General features: G+C 48.8%; 1 protein-coding gene across 1 annotated transcript; it reads left to right on the top strand.

Moving 5' to 3' along the window:
* Positions 1–4,017: 4,017 nt before the first annotated feature.
* Positions 4,018–8,384, top strand: LYZL4 (lysozyme like 4). Its single transcript, XM_024753905.1, has 4 exons — positions 4,018–4,156; positions 4,261–4,383; positions 6,734–6,794; positions 8,315–8,384. The coding sequence occupies exons 1-4, from the start codon at positions 4,018–4,020 to the stop codon at positions 8,382–8,384; spliced, it is 393 nt and encodes a 130-aa protein (XP_024609673.1).
* The last annotated feature ends 2,218 nt before the right edge of the window (positions 8,385–10,602 follow it).

The following is a 10,602-nucleotide window of genomic DNA, read 5'->3' as shown; positions in this document are numbered from 1 at the left end:
ACACAAAAGTGGGGCTGTTTTCTTTCTGATGCCATTTCAGCTGAAGTGTAAAAATATCTTTTCAAACTAGGGAAGCAACACCACAGCTAGAAATGCTTGGATTTGAAAATAAACGTGTGGCAGATTTACACAAATCCCTTGAATCTGTCAGAGATGCTTTCAGCAGAAGGTACATTGCCTGACAAAAGGGGGCTCACGCCACAGAGCTTTGTTTTCCTTGCGTAAGAAGAAGTCTGGAGATGGGCGACTGCTGATAGTGGTTCAGGGATCAGGGGTATCAGGCTGTGATTTGGTATCAGTGTCATTTTCTAGGTCCCCTAATGTCAAATAATGGCAGCATCATCCCTCGTGAGGCTGAGTTCAAAGGGGAAGCAGGGTGGCCTCGAATGGGACTCTCTCCTTCCTTGTGTCTGTTACCAAAAGGAAATCATTCCCAGGGGCCCTCTCCTCAGTGCATTTCCCCTTACATCCTACAGGCCAGAACTAGGTCATACACCCACCCCTAGGCCAGAGACAGGGGTCCTGCTCAATCAGGGCTCTCTGCCCACCACGGAGGTTCTTTTAGGGAGGAATGGTTTTGGCTGGACGACCAAAAATATATTCTCAGACCTCTTTCTTTGGGCGCAGAAGCCCTGAGTTCCGGACCTGGTCCTGTTTCTGCCTTACTCAGATATGAATAACATGATGAACTGGTTGCTTCTTCCTCAAGCCCTGATATCGTCCCTATGGGCCACTTGCAAAGGCAGCAAAGAAGGTGAGCTGGCATCAAGGGTTTCTGCATGCCACTGGCTTCACTGGCAAGAAACAGTTTTCAGAACAGGTAAACTAGATCATTTCAAAGGGAACTTCCACCTTGCATGTTTTTGAGTGTCTGTAGGATTGGCTAGCCAGCGTCTTTTCTTGTCTCCAGCCTTTTTTTTGTGTGCAGACGCTGTACAGATATAGATGCAGATACAAACGTAATTATAGACTGTGTTATCGGGTGATGTCTGAGGAGCAGATGGAGATCCATCTGTTGGGGAAGGCTCAGGAGAAGTCCGGCTAGAGCCCAGGGCTGGGGCAAACAGAGGGCTCAGCCCTGCGAGAGCAGGTGAAACTCAGGGATTCAGGGCTGGCTCCCTGTCCCCGACTTAGAAGTGGCTGATCCTGGCCCCAATTCAGGGATCCTGGCTCCTGTAGTGGACTTGGGACTTGAAGCAGCCAAATTTATCTTACAGTTGGATTATAGCTGACAAATGATCTTTACAATAACCAAAGCTGTGATGGAACAGTTGGCAGGGGCCCCCTTATGCGCACATCTCTGTATTCTGGGGCTAAAGGTGGCCTTCGTGTATACGCAGGTGTTCTCCACTTGTGGGAGGAGGGATCCTAGCAGCTTTGCTGGAAGACTCAGGACCATGGAGCTTAATGATTGATGCCTTTTCCTGGGTCACCAGGCGTGGGGAACAGAATGTGAGGGGCCAGTGTGATGTTGTGTAGCTTCCCCCGTAGGTCACGAGTGACACGTAATGTCAGGCCATCCCACTACTGTCAGTGCCAAGCCTGACACCTTGGTTAGAGTGGTGCTGTCAAGACTTCTCCACGCAAAGCACATTTCCCCCTTTGTAATTAGTACAGGCCAGGGAGGGAAGGAAACTACATCAGGTTCTAGGGCTGCAGGAGAGGATGGTCCCACAGTGCGCCTTCCTCAGGGCAAGCACATCCCCTGCCACTCCCGGAACCTAGAGAATGTCCAGATAACAATAAGCACTTATAATATTGACTCCCAAGGCCACAGTTTTCTCCCCTCATGCAAATTCAGTTAGGTCATAGTAAGTGAGGAATGGGTACTGATGCATTATTCCTGGGAGAGTGATTATAGCATCAGAGCTTCTGGGGATCCCAGGACCCAGCCAGGGCCGCTCCCCTGGAAAACCTCCCAGAAGCAGCGTGTGGGTGCCCCATAGTAGAAATGAACATACCCTCACCCTGCCAGTCCAGGCCCACTGACAGAAGCTTGTTTGGGGGTAACTCCAAATGACATAAATGGGGAGATTATCCTGGAGAGTCTGGGCGAGCCAGTGTAATCACATGTGTCCTTAAAAGCAGGAGGGGAGGCAGAAGGTGAGTCCATGAGATACAACGATGGAAGGAGAGGCAGGTGAGATTCAGCGTGAAAGAGAGACCCTTGCTGTCTTTGAAGTTAGAGGAAGGAGGTAGAGTCCAGAAATGCAGATGGCCCCTGGCAGCTAGGAATGACCCTCAGCTGACAGCTGGCAAGGAAACAGAGATCTCGGTGCTACAGCTACAAGGACCGTATTCTGCCAACAGCCCAAATGAGCAAGGGAGTGGATCCTTCTTTAGGGCCCCCAGAAAGGAGCATGGCCCTTCCAACACCTTGCTTTTAGCCTGGTGAGCCCTATTAGACTTCTGACCTATAGAACTTTGAGTTCATACATTTGTGTTGTTTTAGCTGCTAAGCTGGAGGTGACTTGTTATAGCAGGAATAGAAAACTAATACAAATGTGCTGGTGACCAACCCCTCCCTGTTTCAGAATACCCTGGTGCATAGCAACTGATGTCATAGAAAAGATTCTAGAAGAGCAGGTCACGAAGAAGGACTTAGGGTTTGGAAGCTCTTGGGTGAGGGCAAACGGGTGATCAAGGAAGTGACCTCTGAAAAATCCAGGGAGCGGAGTGTAGATAGAGCGACTTTCCTGCAATCAACGTTGAGCCTGTTGCAGTGGCTGCTCTTCCCTTCCCCTGAGGAGGCACCAAGGGCCTGCAGAAGGATGGTAAGTGGGTGTACGGTGGGCACGAACTGGGACAGGCATGACTATTCCCAGCTGCAGGAGATGCACATCAGCACATTCACTTATTGCTCATCCGATGACAGTTCTGTTGGGAAGAGTAGGTTTTTGTTCAATCATTCATTCATTCATTCATTGATCAAAGATTCACTGAGCACCTACTGTGCCCCAGGTTCTGTTCTAAGTTCTGAGGCTAAAGCAGAGGACAAGACAGGCCAGTTTTCTGCATGCCTGGTGTTTACACTCTGGTATGGGAGGTAGACAGATGAACGAGGAACTTTCTGAAATTTACTTATATTGTGAAGAAAATGAAAACTACTTTCTGGGGTGGGGAAGTGCTCAGACAATCCTATTTGAAGTGGTGAGCTTGTGTGAGCTGAGACCATGACAGGAAAGGGCAAGCTGTGTGGTGGTTGGGGGAATCACGTTCCAGGCAGAAGGGATAGCAGGTGCAAAGGACCTGGGTGGGAATGAGATGGGCAGGTACAAAGAAATGTGCAAGGTGACTGTGACGGCGTGAAGGTGAACAAGAGGAAGAGAGGAGTGAATGCAGAGGTGCTGTGAGGCTAAGAGACTTCTCTGCTCTTTCCAATGACGACCCAGCTAATCACTGGCAGGTCCGGGCAGGTCCAGGTCTCCTTGTGAGGACAATGAGAGAAAAGGTCACTGGAGTTTGGTTTGTAGACCACAGCACAGAATATATTCCAGGATAAAAGGCAATGGTGGAAATAATTCAACATGACAGTGGCTGTTGTGCTCCTCATGGTGGGGCCGTGATGAGTTATTTTTTTCTTTTCTCATTTTCTATTTTCCAAAATGTGTTTCATGAACAAGTTCTGCTTTCACAGTAAAGAGGAAAAAAGCATTTGAGCATCTGTATCTACTGTCAGGAGAAATGAGTGTGAAGAAGCATCCATTGGGTTTTGCTGGAGGGAAAGAATGGGGGTGGGGGGTGGGAAGGAGACCTTGGAGAGAGCAGTTTCCTGAGAAAACAGGAGGTGAAGGGGAGGAGGAGAGGCAGGGCCTTGGGTACCATGGGTTTGCAGTGACACGAAACACAGAATTAGGATGGGAAGAGGTATTGTGGTTAAGCCAGGAGGGCATCCCTGAATTACACACCCCCAGTCCCACAGCGCCCTTCTCTTCGGCCAGAGTCCCAGTGATCTCGGTGAGAATTACCTGTGACTCCATCCACTCACCTGGTGGCCATCACCCTGAGCTGGAGAGGATGAAGGCGTCCATGGTGCTCTCCCTCATTGGGTACCTGGTGGTTCCAAGTGGCGCTGCTGTCTTGGGGTGCTGGGTGGTGGCTAAAAAGCTCCACGAAGGAGGCCTGAGTGATTTTGAGGGCTACAGCCTCGAAAACTGTAAGTAGCCCCTCTCAGCCCCACTCCTCATGTCTTTTCCCACTGCCCCCTGCCCAGGCTTCCCCAGCTCTCCTCCGAGCCACACCCCTCCCGTTCCATCTTAGGGGTGTGCCTGACTGCTGCCTACGACAGCTTGCGCGGTGACTACACCGGCTACGGCCTCTTTCAGATCCGCAACCGTGACCGGTGTGACCACGGCAAGAACCGTTGCCACGTGTCCTGCTCTGGTGGATCCCTCCCTCCTTCCACCCTGGGGCCCGCGGGGGCGGCCGCATTGAGCTCAGAGGGCTGGCCAGCGTTTACAAGTTTGGAGCTGAGAGAAGGAGGGCCTGGCAAAGACGGGGCTGAACCAAATCCAGGGTGGACCCCAGGGAGGCCAAGCAGAGCACTGCACTGCCAAAGGTCCGCGAGGAGAAGGGGCTGCGGTGAGTCAGGCTGGGCAGCCTGGGACGCAGCGATGGAGACCCACGTGCAGGTGGGCAGAGGGGGAGGCAGGGAGGAGCCTGACGGGTGAGGGCAGAGGGCTCTGGCTGGGCCTGATATAGAAGACACTCTTCTTCAAGGGGAGCGGAGGCTGCCACTTTGACAGGCAGAGTGATCACCGGGAGAAGATGGGCTGTAATTTATGTCTCATAAGAAGGTTATGTATGTTTATCTCCAGAATCCAATACAATTATCTGTAATAGAGGTGGTATTGAGTGCTGTGATGAAAATACGGTGGACTAGATATCTTGAAAAACCCTCCCACTAGATAAAATGTAAAAAAGTAAAAAAACAAAACCAAAAAACCCCCCATCTTTTAAAGTACCTAGCTGAACTGGCAAGAAGGTAAGAAATCCCTAGAGGCTAAAGAGAGGAGCAAGAATGCAGATAGATAAGTGAAGACTGAAGCCGATGATGACCCTGGGGGTTTGAGGTCACTGTGTAGACAGGGTCTGAGCAAGGTACGCAGGCGCACTGGCAACGTCCAAAGAGACCTGAGAGCCCTGAGAGCTACCCTGTCAGCTGAAAGGGATGAGCCAGAAAACCCCAGAGGGAAGACACTCTAACGAAAGGGGTAAGACAGTCTTCCCTGGGAATTTGTAACCACAAGCCAACAGGACTCACAAGGCACCATCTAGAGGGGCTAGACCTTGTGCTAAGTACTGGGGGGCAATTCAGAGGAATTGCATAGTTTTCCTGTCAGGCAGGGTGGGGAACAGAAAAAGCACAGGCTTTGAGGTCAGACAGAACCTTGGCTCTACCTCCACATAATCACTAGTTATGTGATTTGAGCCTCAGTTTTCTTACCTAGAAAATGGAGTTATGGGACTTCCCTGGTGGTGCAGTGGTTAAGAATCCGCCTGGCAATGCCGGGGACACGGGTTTGATCCCTGGTCCGGGAAGATCTCACATGCTATGGAGCAACTAAGCCCATGCACCACAACTACTGAGCCTGTGCTCTGGAGCCCACGTGCCACAACTACTGAAGCCCGCGTGTCTATAGCCCATGCTCCGCAACAAGAGAAGCCACCGCAACTAGAGAAAGCCCGCGTGAAGCAACGAAGACCCAACGCAACCAAAAATAAATAAATAAATAATAAAATTTTAAAAAGAAAATGGAGTTAATAATAGTACCTACCTGACAAGGCTTTTATTTTATTTCAGACTAGGTTATGGAAGGGGGGAGACTGTAGTGCGGGCAAGAAGGAGGGGGTCCCAGGTGGGAGGTCTTGGTTTCACGGTCCAAGGAGGGAATGGAAGGATGGATGCATAGACATGTTGGTTCTTCAGGGGCACCTCTGGGCCCTCTCACATGCTGTTCCTTCTGCCTGGAACAGTTTTCCTTCTGTGATGTCAACCCCTTTTCCTTACCTACTCCACTAGATGTCACTGGGCCCAATAACCCTTCCGTGACCCTAATTCAACACTGAATTAGGTGTCCCCACTCAATGCTGCCTTCCCTCGTGGTTCCAGGTATCCTTTGTATTATAATTGTCTATAATCTTTATCTACCCCGTTCCAGACTGTAGGCGTTATGAAGGCAGGGATGGATTTATTGTGTTTCTCATTCTATCTCCACTGCTTCTTCTATAGCCTAGCACAGGATATTCACTATACATATACATTTTTTTTGGCTGCATCGGGTCTTAGTTGTGGCACATGGGCTCTTTCTTGCAGCGCGCAGTCTTCTCTCTAGTTGTGGCGTGCAGGTTTTCTCTTCTCCAGGTGTGGCGCGCAGGCTTAGTTGCCCCGCGGCATGTGGGATCTTAGTTCCCCGATCAGGGATCAAACCCACGTCCCCTGCATTGGAAGGCAGATTCTTTACCATTGGACCACCAGGGAAGTCCCCATCATATACATTTTTAATGAAAATATCATTATAAGAATTATAAGAAAAAATCAATAGATTTAATAAAAGATGATGACCACATCCTGCTACTTCCCAGTGTTGTCTGAGAAAAATACAGGGATAGATTTATTCTTGGAATCACATGGAAGCCTCTCTAACGTGAGCCCCTGGTAGCTTCCTTGACATCACTCTGACTTAGCTGCCAAGTGGTGACATGGCATCATTCCACTTCATTTTCTTCACAGCTTTACTGAATCCAAATTTAAAGGAGACAATTGAATGTGCCAAGAAAATTGTAAGTAGCCTGTATTAATGACTTTCACCCACTCATCAAGTCCCACTGGTTTGGGACTGTAAGTGTATAGCAACCAAGATTAAGACAAAAGATTCTAAAGAAATCAAGCCATGTTTTCCTCTATATTAGGACAGTCCCTGGCACAAAATACCCTATGTTAAGTTTTTGTTAAATAAATTATAAAATAGAATTGTCATGGCTTTATACCTAAATGTTGGTCCTTCTTGGAAATTATTTTGGTATTAAAAAGTGAGACAGGGCATCCACCTTTATATTTTTCAAATGGCTGGTCGGTGGTCTCAACACCCCTTATCCGTTAACCTATTTTTCTCACTAAGTTAATAGATTGCATTTTAAAGTGGGAATCCTCTTGTTAATGTTAACTGTCTTCTGGGTGTTGGAAATATCTTTCATGCATAGTCTTGACTTTCCAATTAATTTGGAAGCTTGGCTGGCCCCCTAGGGCAAGCACTAATGAGCTAAAGCCATCTTCATTGTATGGCAGTAAGTAGAGATGTGCTGGGCCAGTCTGATCAAGGTCTCTTACATGCTCAGGATTCCCAGGGAAGTGAGCTCTCATTAAGCTAATACGCCGCCATGGCTTTTCCAAAGCTCAGATCAGGCTGCTCTGTGGAACTTGGGGCAGACAGGAAGGGAGAAGACCCAGGCTCCCCCCACTCGCCTCCCCAAGGAGTTCCTTCTGCAGTGCCTGCCAGGGGCTATGGAGGGCGCTGCAGTTTCTGAAAATACGTCTGTGTGTGTTTTCCCTGCTGCTTTGTAGCTATGAGGGGCCAGGGGGTCGCCGCCCCTTCTCCAACTGTGTGACCCCCTACCCTGGAAGACTCATGGAGCTTCATGCCCGGTCGAGGGATGGGACGAACTGATGTCTAATGGCCTGCCGTGGCCTGGTGACTCCCACCACTTCTAGGATGGGAGAGGAGGACCTGGGGTCTGGATTCTGGCCAAGGGGCTGGGAATAGGAGGGTCATGTTTGGGGGACCAGGAGAAAAGGTTAGAGAAACTCAGTCCAGCTGACCTAGGTTGAAGAGCTGGAAGGAATTTTGGAAGGTGAGGGGTGAAGCAGGTGCATGGAAAGGTAACAAGAGGCCGTGGCTGTGGGACAAGTGTTCCAGTTTCAGGACTAGGATCTGCCCAGTACTCACCATACATGTCACAGAGCTTCTCTGATGCTCACTTCAGAGAAGCTACAAATGCTTTGCAGGGTTGGAGAAGGATTTCACAGTTCACAGCTCAGCCTCTCCATCTTGCAGTGTGGGGTTTACGGGAAGGGGAGATGTCGTGAGCAGGATGGAGGAAGCACCAGCTCTCATGCCAGCGGGTGGTGGAGCCAGCCAGCGAGAGAGACATACTTGGGATGCAAGAAAGCTTTCAGAACTGTGCCCACTCAAATGCTCCAGGGGCCAGGCAGTGGGTTTAAATTGGCCAGCGGGGGCTGAGCTCCCTGGAGATGCCGAGCTGTGAGTATGGGGAGCCCCCTCCGGTTCTCTCTCCCTGGCCTTCCTCCCCGCAGGACCTCCTGGACCCTCAACTGCCAGGACTCTGACACTCTGGAGCGGTGGTTGGACGGATGCAAGCTGTAGCTACTGGGAAGCCCTCGCTGCACTTGCCCCTGGCATCTTCCTAGTGAAGATGCTCTCCTGTTCACTGCCTTCACTCATCCCGTTGATTATCTCACCGCTTGATGGCTCCAGGTGGAAAAGGGCAAAATTTGCTTCATCCAGGGATGCAGGATGCAGAGTAGACCACTAGTTATTCAACCTGGTTCAAAGGGCTCCACTTGTCCTATTATACTGTGATTGTTACGATGAAAATCACTATTTACCATTATCATGCTTCCTTAGTATTTAATCTCAGGTGGAGGATTCGAAGGAAGGAAAACATCTGGAAAATAAGATGTGCCCACGATAGCCAATATTAATAGAGAAAGGAAGAAAAGATACAGAGGGAGTCACAGAAGAGAGGAAGAGACGCCAGCGCCAGCTACGGTGTCCACACCGGGACACACAGGTGGCAGCGAGGAGACCACAAAAATCCTCTCTGCACTTTTGTGGAGAGACTCCAGTGACAGTTGATCTTTCTTATGAAATGTTAAGTTTTAAAAACTTGTCAACACATACTTGTATTAGAGAAATTGTGCAAAAGACAGAAACATAAACAAGAAGAGTCCTCCTGTGATCTTAGAAGCCAAAGACAATCAGTCACTGTCATGCTTTGGTTGCATTCCCTTTCGGTCTTTTTTTCTGATTTGGGTTTTTCTTCTTTTCCAACAAGGCTGTGATACTGCTCTAGAGAGAGTTTTGGACCTCACTTTTTAGAAAGGAAGAGCATGGTAATGAACCTTTCCCTACGTGTATTTCCATTTTAAGAAGAAAGGGGTTTATTTCCAAAGCTTCGTGGCTCACAGAATCCTTGCACGGATTGGAGCAGCGGGTGACAGTCTGGGCTTCCAGGGTGCACATGCCTGAGACATGGAAGCAGTAGCAGCAGCAGAGGACCTGTTCCTCGGAAGCCAGTTCATTTGCGGGAACCCAAGCTATGATGGGGGACCCTTGTACAGGAGGGAAAGAATGGAAGTGGCCCTAGAGAGCCTGTCTGCAGCAATATCTTCACCAAGGTGCTAGAGCCTTCAGAATGAAATCTTAAGGCCAGTTAACATGCCATTGGATGAATACACCAGATTTTACTTAACTTTTCCCCCTACTGTCAGATTTTTAGATAGAGCCATTTTTTAAACCATTACAAAGAATGCCGTAGTGCCTGTTTGTGGCTTCCCCCTTTTCATTTTCTGCATTTTTAAAACTAAACAACATACATTTCATAAGGAAAACTCGGAGAGTACAGGGAGTCATAAGGAAGGAAATTTTAAATGCTCACCATCCCCCCACTGGAAGCAGAAGTTTTCATTATTGTCAGGTAGACACAGTTGGGGGCACCCTGCCGCGGGGATGGTTAGTGTCAACCTCTTCATGTGTGCTCTTCCTGACTTCATTGTGGGTGTGGGCACATTTTTTCCTTATAAACATGAACTACTACTGTGTATACAGTTCTGTATCTCGCCTTCTTCACTTAATATTTCGTGGTCTAAAATTTCCATGCCTATGACAGGGATCCCAGAACCATTTTTAACAACTGCACCGTATCCACTTAGTGGACAAACTATAATGTATATAAGCCCATCTTGTTTCTCCGGTCAATCTAGACAGAAAGTAAACAATATGAGTGAATCATGGCCACCTGAAAGGCAGGCAACACTGAGAGCAAGTCAGCCCTTCCTTTTGTTTGCTTCCTGGTCATTTTCAGAAAGGAGAAGAAAGAGCTGCAAGTTGGAATTTCAGGGGCAGAACTTTTCATCATTCTCAGTACTGACGGATCAGCTTAATCAGTTGGTTTGGGGTGGCTTCCCCTACCTCTAGAGAAAAGGGTACTTGATAGCTCCTGCCCACACAGCATGAATCGTACAGTAAAATTCCTGCTGGCGGCCTCCCTTGCTGTTGAGGTCATTGAGAAGCTTTTGAAGCCTTGAGAGCCCCTTTCTTCTTGAGCTGGGAACCCACATTGTTTCCGAGGTTGGGTCTGCATGCGATAACACACCTGACCTCAAGCCAACCTTATCCCAGACATTAATGACCACCTACAATTGATTAAAACACTATCTCCTCAAGTGCCACATCCAGCGTGCTGCCGCCTCCTTCCAGCCCATTACTTCTGCCATGGCTCGTCATCGTCCTCTAATGGCCACTTGTGTCAACATGGGCATGAGGCTTGATGACAAAGCAAATGTTAGTGTATTGATTGGAC

The sequence above is a fragment of the Neophocaena asiaeorientalis genome, unplaced genomic scaffold (genome assembly GCF_003031525.2).
Source record: "Neophocaena asiaeorientalis asiaeorientalis breed wild unplaced genomic scaffold, Neophocaena_asiaeorientalis_V1.1 scaffold121, whole genome shotgun sequence".
Classification (NCBI taxonomy): Eukaryota; Metazoa; Chordata; class Mammalia; order Artiodactyla; family Phocoenidae; genus Neophocaena; species Neophocaena asiaeorientalis.
Note: the sequence above shows the minus strand (reverse complement) of the source record. Positions and strands in the feature narration are given on the sequence as shown.